General features: G+C 41.5%; 1 protein-coding gene across 1 annotated transcript in view; it reads right to left on the bottom strand.

Moving 5' to 3' along the window:
• The window catches only part of LGR5 (leucine rich repeat containing G protein-coupled receptor 5), a 179,506-nt gene that overhangs the window by 15,268 nt on the left and 147,095 nt on the right, over window positions 1-17,143 (bottom strand). The window contains exons 12-15 of the mRNA XM_083182546.1: window positions 7,002-7,067; window positions 6,754-6,825; window positions 5,127-5,198; window positions 3,617-3,742 (exon numbers count right to left, since the gene is read on the bottom strand). Coding sequence (XP_083038672.1) covers window positions 3,617-3,742; window positions 5,127-5,198; window positions 6,754-6,825; window positions 7,002-7,067 — 336 coding nt within the window. The remainder of the gene's footprint in view (window positions 1-3,616; window positions 3,743-5,126; window positions 5,199-6,753; window positions 6,826-7,001; window positions 7,068-17,143) is intronic.

The raw sequence follows: 17,143 nt of genomic DNA, 5'->3' as shown, positions 1-17,143 counted from the left end.
AATTATAGGCAATCTAGCATGACTGATGTCATATTCGAAATCAGCACCACATAGGTACTCCAAAAGTGCTCTTATATGATTGGCAATTAAAAGACTGTTGATCTTTAATGGCATCACATGCTAGTAGTGCAGGAAGTGAGAGGCAATGTAGTTTGGGCCCTTATTCTGATCGGTGCGGCCGGATCCGATTATGCGGCCAGGACCGTGCGTGCGAAACCCCGCCTTCCATACGGATCGCCAACTCCGTCCGTACGCGGTAAGAAGCTGGCCAAACGGACCGCACGTGTATTTTTCACGGAATACGCCTCCTCCATCTAAGGGAACCTCCCCCATCATTCGATGGTCGCAGACCATCGAATGCAGGACCGAGTGCTCCACCAGCTCCCGCAACCTCAGACCACACGGACATTTTTCCGTGAAAAAGCAGGGATCTGGGCGGGCAGCTGACATCCGGCGATGTCATATGTCCGCCCCCTACACGTGCGTCATGGCCGCATTACCATACGTACGCCCAGCGTTTGCATGGGAACGCCCATGAAGCGCGGGGCGTATGCATATGGTAATGAGCCCAAATAGCCCTTCATATCATGCGGGATTTGGCCGTACGCCCCGCTCGCACATGCGCAGAGATGCCTCTGCACATGCGCAGACACAAAACATCGGCGGGCCGAACGCACGCGGATATATCCGCACCGATCAGAATAAGGGCCTTGGTGTACAGGATGTAACCTGGTAATTGATTTAGAGTAACATAATGGGACTAGGACAGAGAGCAGGTGGGTCAGAAAGGGCAGACATTTCATGGAGATTATGTCACCACCCCACAAGGTGTGTAAAACTTCTGTGCCACATAGCAACATTTTTTAAAGGCCCCCACATACCACCAACAGTCAGTTCTGCGGATGGATCTTACGCTGGGTAATCTTAAATGACTCGGCCACATCTTTAGCTGAAACTGGGTGGTAATAGGGGTCTCCTATTTAGGCAAAGTATAGCATGGGCATGGCAACAGAATTGTAAGTACACAAAGATACACCTGTTTTCCTATGGAACCCTTGCACCAAGAATAGTTCTGGTGCATGTGTGCAATAATACTTATAATGGCTATGAAACCAAATGTGCGAATAGGGTGGTGCGGGTGCATGTATGTATACAACTGTGTATATGAGGGAATACTGTAACTACATTTGTATCTATGCATGCAATGTGGACGTAATTATGGACGACTTGCTTTCTGATCTGTATTAATCCCTATATTTCTGAGTAAAGAGAAAAGAAAGTGGCGTTTATTTGATGAAAAAAATTGATTTAATGACAATAAAAATTTTTTAATTACATACAATCACAGGAAGTAATAATAAAAATAATAAAAAACACTGAACATCCTGAGGTAAAAAAGGTGCATAAGGTGAAATAACGGATGGATCTGGATCAGACTTTAGTAGGGGAAATGGGTGAAGAGGAATGTCCTGTCTCAGCTGTGGTTAAGGTGATCACCTTTGATAAAGCTGCACCATTTGAAGCAGCGAAACATGTCAGTATCCCCCCCCAGTCTGGACCAGACCTTACACCCCAATCATTCCCAAGTGAATTGGGACCTTTTTCCAGCTGCTGGTCTCATCTATTGGTTGCTGTCTATCCACTGGTTGCTGTCTCCAAAATCTCCAACACTGGGAGCACAAGTTGGCACTACAATTGGCCACCAGCAACCACTTGGATTACAAATATACCCATTGATCATACAGCCGTACAACTTTGAGGACACTTTCTGCAATGCCATCCCAAGGGATGGAAATCCTCTAGCGACGCTTGGTAACTATTAGCCCTTTTTTGCGCATCTCTGACATTATTATAATTTAGCACCAAGCCATGCTTAACTACACCCATTTCCCCTACTAAAGTCTGATCCAGATCCATCTGTTATTTCACCGTATGCACCTTTTTTACCTCAGGATGTTCAGTTTTTTTTTATTATTTGTATTATTACTTCCTGTGATTGTATGTAATTAAAATGTTTTAATTGTTATTAAATCTATTGACTAGTTTTTTTTCATCAAACAAGCACCACTTCTTTCTTTTCTCTTTGTTCTTTATATGGGACTGACAACCCCATTATTAAGTGGCAGCCATTAACCGAGCACCCCTGGTAGCGCCTGCTTGTGCACCCTAGGGAGCACCCCCCCTTTCCTATATTCCTGAGTACCATCATATAAGAGGTAATAGAGAAAAATATCACATTTGGTCTTCTACACATTATCAGCAATTTCAACATGTTCCTGAGTAGCTTCCAGCAGCCATATACAGGATATGTCATCGAGCAATGCGCTTATAAGCAGCCAGGGGCGGATTGTAATAGAACCCACAGGGAAGTTCCCTGGCCTGCTGATTCATCCAAGAGGGTTGCACGTGACCAAGAGGGTAGAGGGTGACAGACTGGCTTTGTGGGTGTATTAGGGGGTACAGGGTGAAACGCTGGTGTGGGTGTGCTCAGGAGTAGAAGATGGCAGCCTGGTGGTGTGGGCATGTAAAGGGGCCACTTTATGGAAATGTTTTAAATTCACAATCTGCCTATGACAGTAGGGAAGGGCATTGTAGTGGAATTAGCATAAAGTCGCAGACACAGCTGCAGGAAAAGTCACAGGATGGGTGCAACAATGTCAAACTTATTATCAGGCCTTATGATAACCCCTTAAACAGGCCACACCTCCTCAACACACCCAGCCTCCCTGAGGGCTGCTTCCAGAAAGTTCCCAGGCTGGGTTTCCATCCAATCTGCCCCATTACATTTTTCTCTACAGCCCCCTCACTCTGCAACCTCCTATAAAAGTCAGCCTCTTATTTGTTTGTCTATAGCTAAATATACAGAAATAATGGGTCTGATTTTGGTTCATTTGCAATGAACTAAATTCGGCCCCTGCTCCAATGGTCAGGGTTTGCGCGTGTGCATTTGTGCGCAGGTGCAAACCCCGACTGTGACCGGCTGCGGCGATATGCAATGTCGCTGGGCTGTTTGCATGGATCAGTGTGGGTCAGGGGCGTGGGGCAACGGGTTCGGGTGTCGCCCATGGAAATGCCCAGCTTTTCATGGGTGTCCCCATGAAAACGCTGGGCGTTCCATGGGATTGCGGACGGCATGAGGTGTGACAGGGACGGCCGTCTGACGTCACATGACGTCAGCCGCCCGCCCTGTCTTCGTTCCGCTGCCCATAAATAGAAGTCAGTCTCCACTGATATTTGCAAAGGCAGGTAAAATCATTCGATGGTCGGTGACCATTGAATGATTTCCCCTGCAGCGGGGACATTCAAGGGGAGATGTCTTCGTGACACATCCCCTCGCATGGTTTCGAGGGGATAAGGTGGCGGCGGGGGTGATTCGACAGGGCAGGTCCTTACCGAGTCAACCCGAATGATGGCCTATGTGTGTAATTCTTCTACATACAACATTTTCACTGGGCAGTAAGTAATTAATCCCAACAAAAATACAAATTATACTAATTAAAAAAAACATAGAAACTCTACAGTTAATGTGATGGAATAAATGATTACAAACACTGTTAGCCACAGGAGTCCTAGCAGCACTCCAGTAATTAGTACTCCTGTAATATGAATTGCTCACCTGAGCTTTGGAAAAGGCTCTGATGGAATGAGTTCTTGCAGGGCGGTGTTTCCTGTCAGTTTTAAGTGAGTCAAACCATTCAGGCCAGTCACAGGAAATGAAGTCAGATGGTTGGATGAAAGATCACTGCAGAGAGAGAATATACCAATCACACTGTGGGGTGAACGTATACAAAGTTACTCCCAACGTTTTTCTGGTGCATGTGCTAGTGCTGTATAGCTGGATACAGTGTGGGATGCATCAGACTGAACTTATACACCTAAATGTACTTTTTCATGTGGGTGTCTTTCCCTATATTTATTGTGAGGCCAACTCTTCATTCAATCTTACTGTATTTAATTTGTGCCGCCTACATAACCAGTAATGGAAAATAGTCACAGACTGTTCTGCACCTGGATGGTCAGCAGTTTCTATTGCTCACATCAATATTAGACAGCATGATCCTTTTATCTCTTTGTTTGATAGCATGCCCCCAGATCAGTGTAGTAGCAGGCAATACAGTAATTGCAGTGCTGGATATATGAAGCCGAATACAATGTGTTCTCAGGGATTGCTACTATTGTTGTGTATTCTATTTTTTAATATATAACTTATGGATCCATTCAGCTTTTTTTACATCATAGTAAATCCCAGAAAACAACATGATGACAGCAGCGAGCAGGGCGACTTCTGGCTAGGACACAAGTCTGGGTCACATTACAAATAATTGCCTACAGATCTTCAATGTGACTGGTATTTGACCATTTTTGTAAACTGGAACCTAGTTGTCAATCATAAGTCGCATAAAAATAATTTCTTATTTGCATAACATTTTGTTACCACTGCCATATGTAACAAATAATTGAAAGCCCGTACTATATAGTCTTGCCTGCACAGTCTATTTTTCTATTTGATTTAGATGCAAATAGCTTATACCTGCATAAGCAAAATCGAACAGAAAAATAGACAAAATTGAACTGTGTGTATACCCTGTGTTACATTTATTATTTATTTATTAACAGTTTCTTATATAGCACAAACATATTCCGCAGCACTTTACAGAGAATATTTGAGCCTACACATCAGTTCCTGCCTGAGTGGAGCTTACAATCTATATTCCCTACCACATATACACGCACACACAGACATTCTAGGGTTAATTTTGTTTGGAGCCAATTAGCCTACCAGTATATTTTTGGATTGTGGGAGGAAACCGGAGTACCCAGAGGAAACCCACGCAAGTACGGGGAGAATATACAAACTCCGCACAGTTAGACCATAACCTCAGCGCTGTGAGGCAGTAATGCTAACCATTACACCATCCTTACTGCCCCAAATCATATCATATACTTCAGCTCGGCTATCAATATCAGCATTCACAATACCACAGGTATTGGACCACATTTACAGTATGAATTACCATAGGATTTTGTGAATAAATACATTTTCTAGTAATAATTATAAATGCATGCAGATTCCTCTATAATACACAAAAAGTGAGAAACGGCACATTTCTGTGAATATTACTTACAGCTTTGTAAGAGAGGGCAAAGATGAAAATGAGTTTGGATGAATGAGTGCTATTTTGTTCCAAGCCAAGTCCCTGTACAGGATAAGCACAAAAAGATATAAGAATGATGCGTTTATTGTACAATGATTTGATATTAATTTAAATGTTTTAATTCCAAATACAACCCAGATACAACCCAGTGATGGAATTCTTAACAGAAGATATCTTTTAGAATAAAGCATATATACAAAAAAATCCTCTTAAAGATAAACCCTATTACAAATCTATTACAAATCAAAAGCTATTACAAATAAAAAACCGACACAGGGAAGACTTAACATAACAAGGTAAGGCAGAGGTAGAGTCCATAGCAACATACGTTATTCTCGCTAGCATTAGTTATGTACAATGTACTGTAAGCTAGAATATTATTGGTTCTTATGAGCAAATCCTCCCCTTTTCCTTTTTAGAAGTTTGTCAGTTTACTTCATAATATACTTTGATAAACATATTACAGAATATAATAAAATCCTAAATAAAACATCACGATATGTAATAACAAAAGTATAGAAAGCCAAACCGATATGAAAGGGATAATAGGATAAAACAACTTGGAAGAATAAAGTTAATATTTGTTTATCTTTTTGGGTGTTGCTTGGCCATATGACCCACCATCAAAATAAAATCATAAAAAAAACATGGGGGGCCAAATGTAATAGGGTGAGATTTTCAGAAAGTGAGAGATTTTGGGAGAGTTTCCCCGGTTTTTTAAAGCAGCAATCAATTACATGGCAACATCAACCTGGTTTTGCAGTGTAATTGATTGCTGCTTTAAAAAAAAAGGGAAAACTCTCTTTCTGAAACTCTCACCCTATTACATTTGGCCCGGGGTGTACTAAGAACCACTAAAATCTCATAGCCACAAATTTTTATATCTAACTACCAATAAGGTAAAACTACTGAGGGTTATAAGGTTTAAAATGCAATATTTTTACACCGTGATCTGTAGATAAAAATAGTTGATTGCACATGTAAAAGAAAACCCCCAATAAAAACAAGCCCTTATCTGTCCATAGTGTATCCTTAGGTACATTTGAATATTACCAGTGCACGTCATGATATCCCCATTATAAAGTCTCTCTGTTAGATGAAACGTGTTGATTCTGTGTAGCTACACCTAAGATTACTCTGTGGATAGATAAGAACTTCTTTACTACTATTTTTGACTATAGATCACTGAGTTATAACTTATAATATATGATTTAATATACACTATTAGCCGCTCAACTTTACCTCTACTTTTTTATATATACATACATACATACATACATACATACATACATACATACTCGAGTATAAGTCGACCTGAATATAAGCCGAGGCACCTGATTTCACAACAAAAAAACTGGGAAAACTTATTGACTCAAGTGGGACCCTCACTCGAGTATAAGCCGAGGGGGGCTTGTTCAGCATAAAAAATGTTCTGAAAAAGTAGGCTTATACTCGAGTATATATGGTACATATAAATTCATAAATTAGAGGATATTCTTTTTGTAATATCTTAATTAGTTTATTTAATTACAGTATAGTGTTTAAAACTCCAAGTTAAGATGGTTTCAGACCAGAAAGGGATTTTCAGAGCACTCACAAAGATCGCAGAACAATCAGCTGCTGAAAGGTGCTGGATCTAATTTCATAGATTTCATTATGACGCAGATCTCTGAAAAGACAGACAAATTATAAGTGACCTGCCATAAGAAACCTTTCTCCACCATCATATCACCTTTAGTGTTAATGGCGGTAAAGATTTTATGTTTGAAGTGATATGATGTGGAAGGCTTAAGTAGCAGTAAGAGAATGATCTATACAACACCTGCACATGTAATAAATACTCACATCTTCTGTAGCCGCTGACACCCAGAGAAGCTTGGCAAATCCTTGATATGATTATACGACAAGTCTCTGAAATAATAAAGTAAATATTAACTACAAAGTGATGTTACGTGTTTGATTAACCACAAAAAAACGCTTTTAATGGAATAATGGAAAAAATGGGCACAAACTTAATACAAATATAGGAGGAAAATTACATAATAAACAGCATATAATTTCTAACATTACTTTGGTACAGTTAGCTTGTTCCTTGATTAACTACTGTTTTAATTGTAAAGTAGTGATACGGTATACTACATAATATTGTCTGTATGAAAAGCTGCAACTAAGATCTCTCAAAGCACAGCACAATACAGATGGAGTAGAATTTGTTGCACTAAATGGTAAATAATAGCTCAATGGGCAACGACAGCGATCGTTCCTCATGAGTAGTTTGGGTTATTCCATTAAATTCCAGATCGGTCATGGAGTGGTATTAACTGTTCTTTCTACAGACGTGTCCTCATACAACCAGCCTCTATATATCAAACAGTAGGAGATTCCTGCGGCTGGTACCAGTGATATTGGAATATTTATTAACTATCAATGATTGTGCTCCAATGCTGACTTGGCTTGCCCAAGCCCACCCTGTTCTGCCAGTGCTGAGTGGGTGGGCACCACTGTCTCCCTATATATGGAAAAGTAGACCAATTGCATTATTTGTGATGAACATAGAAATATTAATGCTTATGATTTATGGCCAATCGGGGTGGTTGGTCATCATCATGCTGCTACGATTATGGGCCTATGTTTAAGTGAGCACTGGAGCAGTAACTCCATCTGCCTCATTGTTAGGCATGGCCACAGAAAACCTTTTTAGCGCTAAAGTCTCAAATATGGAGACCAGTATAAACAGCAAGTGAGTTATTTATATAAAAGCTTACAATGAGAATGCTGCACATTGTACATAGGAAGGAGACCTTTAGACAGATTTTAGTGCTTTTTACCAGTTTGAGACTTTAAATAACATTTTATAAAAAAAAAAGAAAAAAGCTTGTAGTGTATACTTTTTGGAACTTTTGCATTTTCTGAAAATTATTTTTGCTAAGTAACAATAATGCGTTTTAATATCTGAAAATAAGTTCTACAAGTATAGATACTGTATCTGCAGTGATACTAGGGACAGACTGTAGGCTTCTGTATGGTGGCGGTATCAGTGGGCGTAGGTGGTGTGCTATAAAATCATGTTTGAAGAGAAGTTTCTTCAGGCACATGAATTGCAAGAAGTTGTTTTGACAGGTTAATGGTATAAGTTGTTTGGACAAAAAGGTTAACTTAGACAACAGGTTGACACAAGTCAAAGGTCAACATGGTGTATGAGTGTATACTCGGATGCGGCTCTATTTTTAAATTTTTTACAAATATTGATATCTCCATGGAGACGGCTACATCCAATCAGAGTTGAATCCATCCCTGCTTGGTTGATGGGAGTCCCAGTGACTTACTGTAGTATTGGGGAAGAGGCACATCTGATTAGTTTATTTTTACTCACTCCAGGGGATTACCCTACTGGAGGACTGACCGGCGGGCGAGTGTGTGGCAAGGTGAGTATGTTTGTGTGTGTGTGTGTGTGTGTGAATGTGTGTATTCTTGTAGGTTATTAAAGTTGTACCCCCGTAACAAACACACACTCCCGTTACTAAAAAAAAAAATGACACTTTCACGTTATTAAAAATCGAACTTTTACAAAAAAAAATTGCACATTCCCGTTACTGAAAATCGTACCTTTACTAAAAATAGCACCCCATTACACCTCGCCCTATATTTGAAGTGTAACCATTAGCAATTAACCTGCAATGTATACATCTCTGTCCTAGAATTACGTTTAAAAGTTCTATCCAATCATTTGGAAGCTACATGTGATATCCTTTAGTTAAATAAAAGTGAAATAGTACAAAATGAAATTACAAAAAAGCCAGATAAATTTCACAAATTTCTTATTGATAAATACTACCTTTGCTTTTTTTTTTTTTTAATTATGTTCCAAATTCCTGAAGTTAAAAATAAAATGGACAAATCTATTGGAAACATTACTGTAGCTATTTTGTTTGTTAGACTTAGGCAGTGTTACAGGGCTCATAATCATTACCCTACATGCAGCTTTTAAAGGATAAATGTTTCCATCCCCAAAGATGTAATACAGGGTATAATGTATTGCAAAGGCTATTTTAGATGGTGAAATACACAGTTATTCAAAATTAAATAGAACATTTAAAATATGTATTCAGCCTTTCTAGTGAAGCAGTAAAGCAATGCTTACGTGTGTAATTAAATACAGGGACATCCAAAACAACCAATCAAATCATATTCAGATGAAACGCCTACGTGAATAAAAGAAGTTTTATGTGCTTGTTGGCAGCTTCAAAGCATATTAAATTACCTCTAAAGTGCTCTAATGCTACCTTGCATCACAGAAATTTACTATAGTAAGTAAATAAACATCAGTATCCCCAATTAATCACTGTTATGGAAGACTGGACATGAGCCAGATACAACTTATACACATCTGGTCTGCTTTACATTGGACATGCTCAGTGACCATAATGCTTGGGTTCCACTTATTACTTCAATGGGTGAACTCAGACACATATTTTGGGTTGTGTTCATGTATATGCTCTTTTTCAATATCCAATTTTTTATTTTATTTTTACAAATATTTATATCTCATTTCACTTAATCCTTATTTCTTTCTCACACACACACATTTACCCATGTATACAGTACATAGTATAGGCGGACTATAAAAAAAAGCTGATTAGTGTAATGCAGTGGTTTCCAGCCCTGATCCTCAAGTACCCCCAACAGTGCATGTTTTCCAGGTCACCCGGCAGGTGCACTCATTATTCAGACACATTTTAAAAGATCCACAGGTGGAACTAATTATGTCACTTGTGATTCTGTGAGGAGACCTGGAAAACATGTATTGTTGGGGGTACTTGAGGACCAGCATTGGGAACCACTGGTGTAATGATGCAGCAATGCCAATACACCATGGCTATAACACTATAACTGGCCAATTTGATACACATAAAAGGAGTATAATCGCAGGAGTTTCCCCAACAAACATTTCTTCACAATCCTCAACACAAATGTTTACGTTATATAGGGTTTGATACAGAAGCACTCGCAAACTGCATGCATTGCCTATGTTCAGGCAATTAAGTAATTATTTGTTACTGAGCATGTGAAAAATATTCTGAAAACCCCTACAGCACATGTCTTATGCCGAGTGCATGCACAAATACAATATTGCTTACGGGAGAGCTGGTATCGGAACTCATGTGGTGATAGGTGTTAGTGGTCAGTGTGTGGGGATAAACTGAAAGGAATGCCAAACTATTTGGTGTATTATGGGCAGAGCCGAATTTGAATGTGAGGCACGTGCCTAGGGGCGGCACATGTTTGGGGGTGGCACTTGGATGCGTCTGATAGTACTGTCAGCCCAAAATGTACTAATACCTGCAAAAGATCCAATGTACTGTACTATATTCCATCTTAAATAGAGTGTAAATGTTAAATACTGCCCCTGTAAACTGTCCTTCTTAGTAAATATGTATTCATAATAAAAGAACATGTCACAGTTAGTGGCTTTTTTTTTTTTAAATAAATCCATTATATTGGCTATTATCAAATGAGTGGCTTTTTTTTTTTAAATAAATCCATTATATTGGCTATTATCAAATGAGGGCTTATAAGTGATCAATAAAAATAATACAATTAGGCGGGGGAGGGGTGCAAACATTATTGTTGTGCCTAGGGGCGCCCTCATCCCTAAATCCGCCCCTGATTATGGGAGTGTCATAGGCAGTAGCATCTTCATAGGGGGACTGCACCACAGTCCAAAATTCAAATAGGGGAACCACACCCACTGCCAGTGAGTCCTGGCCAGCAATGTTTGGCATTGCGGCATCAGTTGATGGTTCTCCCCTATTTCAATTTTGGAATGTGCTGAAGTTCAACTTCTGCAGCTGCCCTTGTCATGGACATGTCACTTTTAAGTGGGCTGCATCCTCAGGCACATAGCTACTACCACATAGGCCATGTTCAGATGGAGACACTACCATAGACATGTGCAAGTGTTGATGCTGGCCACAAAGGGGTACTGTCTAAAACACTGGTTCTCAAAGTCGGTCCTCAGGACACCACATAGTGCATGTTGGCAGGTCTCCACGCAGAATTAAGTGAAATAATTAGCTCCACCCGTGGATCTTTTTAAATGTGTCAGTGAGTAATGAGTGCACCAGTCAGGTGCCCTTCGAAAACATGAACTGTGTGGGGTATTGGCTCTGTTGAGAGCCTTTGGTTTTCATGAAGAGCTGGAAAGGGTCCTGGGTTGGATGGAAGTAGAGCGGGGAGGTTCTCCATCCATTTAGGCCCAGTCGGGGTCTTTGGTCTATTAGCATCGCAAGAGACTAATTAAGGCCTCAAGCTGTTTGGGTGTGTTCATGGCCAGTGCTAGCCGCTCAGCAGAGGGTGACATGCAGAGAGGCACCGTGCAATAGAGGTGATCTGACTGCTCTAAATCCCTGCTGCTGCTCTCTTTGGCTGCTGCTGCCTGTCACACTGCATGACAGGTAGCAGCGCCAGCAGCATGAAGTGGAGCTCCCTCCCAGCTCCCACCCCCCTTTAACTGCTGCGTCAGTGGCACCAGAGACTGAGAAGGGGCGGAGCTACACGGAACAACAGGGCTACATGGGTCTGAGGGGCGGAGCTACATGAGGGGTCAGTATGAGCAGTGCTAAGACTGTCGCCAATTGGTGTGGGCGTTACGTATAATCCACGCTACTACTGTGGGATACAATGGGCACTGTGTATAAGCAACACTACTACTGTGGCCAACAGTGGGCATTATGTGTAAGCGGTGCTACTACTGTGTACATTATGTGTGTAAAGGTTCTACTACTGTGGGAATTATACCTATAAGCAGCGCTACTACTGTGGACATTTTGTGTAAGGGGCACTACTGTGAAGCGTAATGTGAATAAGGGGCACTAGGTGCTGTGCAGGGCCATAACTAAGTGTGTGCCAGTGGTGCTTTTCCCATTTGCAATGTGGTTACATCATCTGGCAGCACCACCACTCACCACTGAACTCCAGCTGCCACTACTATGAGAGCTTGTGGTCCAGCAGCTGCAGTTATTGATTGGCTGTCAGACTGAGAGCTACCATTGGCTCATGAGCTGGCACAATAATTGAAAATCAATTCAGCGCATCTGCAGGCTCTGCTGGGCTCAGGGCTAGATAGGACAGGATTACACAGTTAGCAGTACTGGGGCCATACTGCAATGGGCAGTACATTGTGTAAGGGGCACTACTGTTGGCATTATGTGTAATAGGCATTACTGGTGGCATTATGTGTATAAGCAGGAGTTCTTGGGGCATTACGCATAGCATAATGTCATATGGGCATTAAAGTGTGTAGCATATTGTGTATCGGGCATTACAGTGTGTGGCATAATGTGTAAAGGGCATTATGGTGTGTGGCATATTGTGCAAGAGCATCAAAATGTATGGCCTAATGTGTAATATGCATTACTGTGAGGCATAATGTGTAATGGCCATTACCGCGTGTGTCATAATGTGTAATGGGCATTCCAGTGTTACTGGTACTGTTATATGGCCATGCCCCTTCCCCATGAAGCCACGCCTCTTTAGTGCATGCCTTCGGCACGCACTCTTCCCATTTACACTGTGATAGTGAGGCAGTCACCAATTCCCTTTCTGGCACAAGGCACTAAAATAACTAGTTATGGCACTGGTGCTGTGTAATGTGAATAAGATTGTGCTACTTTGTGGTGTAATTTAAAATGGGAGTAATATTGTGTGGCCATGCTCCTTCCTTTTGAGACCACAAGTCTTTGTTTTGTGAATGCTGTCCCTTTGTATGAGAGGGCGCAAATGTAAAGTTTGCAGGAGAGTGCAGAAAACCTTAGCACCGACCATGGTTGTGTTCATAGGCTTGCGGAGCACATTTTATTAGGAGTGCACTGTCAAAGCGGTGTGCCTAGCACCACTTATTGGGCATGTCTAACACCGCCATTGGGTATGTCTAACACCGCCAATCAGGTGTGCACTCACTACAATATAAAACGTCTCTCAGCCACACCATTATATCCTGCCTATTTCAGTTTTAATCTTCTAATTACTCTGTGTAACAGTACATGCAAATAAAGTCAAACTCATATCTGGATGGCACAGATGTGTAGTAATATGACAACGGTGTAATACAATTAATAATGCAAAACACACATAATTGATTGATGTGCGCAAAAGTCTTTGGTAAAAGGTATTGCTGGTATTACTAGCAGCAATAAGTGTGGGGTGGGGGCACAGCATTAGGGGGTGCCTGTGCACCCTTAACACTCAATGTGCGCACGCCTAAGGTTGTGTTAAAAGGCTGTCAGCTATGGAGTCTCCCGAGTAAATTTACTAAAATGGAATTTCTATTGAAGATAGATGTTTGGAAGCCATACATAACAATTTTAACCCATTTTAGCAAAAAAAAAAATTGTCAAAGTTTGGGTTTGCTTTATTCTCTGAACCTGATTTTTTTCTATTTGCATGTTCTGCCCAAGTGGGTACTAGCTGAGCATTAGAAGCAGAAAGTCCTGTTTCATATTATTCCATGCATGTGTTTTTAGAAATAAACTAGTATAAAACAAACTTCCATCAACAATGCAATGCTATGTGTTTCAAAAACTAATAACAGAGTAAAAATAATGAATATAATAAATATAATCAAAATCTGTACCTAATAATCTCTGTCTTGTAAATGCTCCACATTTTTGGCTTTGAAAATATCATAGTTTGCCTAATGCTTTAGTAAGAAAGCAGTTTTTTGTCATGTGGAACACGGAACTTGGATCTTGTTCATTGTACAGATACAGACATTACAGACCAAAAACACAACACGTCTATAAATATAATTTTTCCCCTTTAAACAAGCAAATGTGTATGGCATATTTGTGGAAAGTTTTACAGCATTCACATTTGGTAATAAAGCAATAAATTGTAATCAGTGTTATTACACCAAATGCCAAGTGAAAGAACACCATATGCATTCACAATGATCTAATGGCTGCTGTCATAAATTATCTTTTTTTTTCTCTTGCTATTTGTTAAGGAAAAATAAACCAGAGCTCTGACTTTGAGGGCCCACCGCAAAGTCATGCATGTCTAATTCTTATCAAATGTCATTTGTACATCATGATGTGTACACACATTTATGGGGCTATTTGCTATTTTCCGGTTCCAGAGGAATCCAGACCATAAAGCTGAATGTCTATATATATATATATATATATATATATATATATATTTGTACAGAAAAAGACAGAATTTCATAAAAGCTCTGAAATTGACTCCAGCAGCTACATGGAATAACATAATTCTAGAAATAAAAAATAAAGACCTGTCAAAATGCTGTACTGGAATATACTGATGTGTCCACATACAGCTAGCCTCCTTTTGCATTAAACAACCCTTATAGCCACACCATGCTAGAGTAAGTACTCTTGGTATGCTAATAAAGCCAGTCACATACAGAATAGAGGCATGCGGCATATCATTTTAATCAACAGAAGCTGCTTGAGCATCCTGAATTACCCCTTTTACACCAAAAATCCCAGATCCGACCCAGCATTTGGAAAAAGGATCCAAGCCGGGATTTACTCCATTTACACTGCGGTGCCCACCTGCAGTGTAGACGGAGGTGGCGCTTAGAGATGACATCATCTCCAAGCGCCGGGACCGCGGTGATCCCCGCCGGATACACCGATCACCGTGCTGGGGGCAGCCCAGCACCAAGGTAAGCTGCTGGGCTACCCCCAGCCCCTGTGCACCCCCCAGCCGTCGTCTGGGAGGTGAATGGATGCCGCACACAGGCATCCATTCACCTCCTCCGCTGCCACCACTACTGTCTGCAGAGTATAGCAGACAGCAGCGCAGGCTGTGTGTGTCCCCCCATACAACCTGTGGACACTGCGGTCCGCAGGTTGTACGTCCCCCATTGATGTAAATGGGAGCAGGGTCATCCGACCCGGCGTACCCATTTACACCACCCTCTACCCAGGTCCTAGCCATGTTCTACCCAGTTCAGGACCTGGGTAGAAGTCCCGTGTAAAGGGACATGGCGTGACGAATTTACACCGCCTCTGACCTGCCGAAGAACCGGGGTTTTGAGGCAGTGTAAAAGGTGTATAAGACACATTTCAATGGAAAAATTTACAAAAAAGACGCTCAGTACTATCAAGTCACATGGAGCTGATGCATTAAGGGAGATATTCAATGCAGGGTCACGACTGTTGGGCAATCTCGGACGGCTCGGCACAGATTTGGCAGGTGGGATTCAATGTCCCACCTGCCGAGCGCCGAGAAGAGGGTGTGGCCGCGAGAAGCGTCCAGAAAATTGTCGAGCTGCGGCCGGTAGCTCGCCAATTCCCGGCCGTTCTCGGCAGAACATGCCCAACTGCTTGTGAAGTCTGGCACTTTCAGCCGAGATCCCTGTTCAATGCTGTTTTCAATGCTGTTCCCACAAAGGTCCACTTAACCTCAAAGCGACCTTTCATAACCACTTACTAGGATTAAAAATCACACAGTGTTCAACCTCTTCCTCGCTTCCACTACAACTCCCACTAAAATGAAAGTGTGATGGGGAAAAAACAATGACCGCAAGAGAAAGACAACAAGAGAAAGCACTTCAAAACTGTAATGATTTTATTTAAGTAACATACACACAGGGGCCGCGGCCACTATAATTAACAATATCGGATGCGGGTCTCGATATGTACACACTGAATGATATCGTCACTGGGACCTACTGAACAGGCAGGCCATTTGGCAATACATCCAAATTGACCTGCATGTGCAGGAGACATCAATTACCGTTGACGCGTGGGAGCATGCATCATTAATGATATTGAGTGTAAATAATATCCTCTAGTTTGTATGGGGCTTAAGAGTGTCCAAATCCCTGAGCTCCCTTTAAAGCTTTCAACAATGGGATAGAGCAAACTTTTCTCTGATTTAAGGCTTATGGTCTGATTTAGACACAAATCATGTGACTATCGAAGGACTGCACATGCAAACCGCTCGTATTGTCCACGAGTGAGGGGAATTGGCATCAGAAAATGCGTCTGGATCATTAACCGAATCCTCTTGCAGTTTGACTGAAAGGAAGCCTGCATTTTGGGGTTGATATCTAGCCATTTAATGGGTGTGTTGGAAAAAACATTACCGTGACCAAGCATTATTGATTCTGTGATGTCAGCAATGACCACTTCCACCCTGTCTTCCCCTACAGCATTGAACAGGGATCTCGGCAGAACGTGCCAGACTTTACAAGCAGTCGGTTATGGTCGAGCTCCCGGCCGCAGCTCGACAATTTCCAGCTGCATCTCGTGACCACACCCCCAGTGTTGAGCCGGCCGAGAACAGCACGGGGTCACAGCTGTCAAGTCACCCCGACAGTCGTGACCTGCATTAAATACCCCCCTAAGAGTGTAAGCTTGTGAGTAGGGCCCTCTTACCTCTTTGATGGTCTGTTAACACCCTGTCTGGTATTATTACTTTTCTATTACTGTTTTTTTGTTCCCAATTGTAAAACGAAACAGAAAATTCAGCTGCTATACATATAAATGGTAACAAATGGATACATTTGTTCAGTGATATCCTACTCTGCTGTGTTAAGTGTATACTATATGTCACTGGATCTCAAACGCAGTCCTCAAGGTACCCTAATGGTCCAGGTTTAAGAATGGACATGCTAAAGCACAGGTAACTTAATTAGTAACCAGTTTGATTATACCAGGGGTGGCCAACCAGTCAGAGGTAAAGAGCCGAAAAATATCCGTAGTCAAGTTAAAGAGCCAACATACGTGCGCCGAAGGCACGCGCGCCCAAAAAAGGGGCGTGGTCTATTTGGAAGTAGGCCAAGCCCCATTTTTGTGTCTATGCCAAGCCAGATCCACACAAAAAAACACTGAAACAAGCCAAATCCACATAAAATACACTGAGACTTGCCAGATCCACATAAAAGACAGTCCACATGAAAAAAGCGATCAGCGGGATGCAGCAAGTAGTTAGAGCAGCAGGGGGAGCGGGCCTGC

The sequence above is a fragment of the Crinia signifera genome, chromosome 4 (assembly GCF_055691185.1).
Source record: "Crinia signifera chromosome 4, ASM5569118v1, whole genome shotgun sequence".
Taxonomy (NCBI): Eukaryota; Metazoa; Chordata; class Amphibia; order Anura; family Myobatrachidae; genus Crinia; species Crinia signifera.
This window is presented reverse-complemented; position numbering and strand designations above follow the sequence as displayed.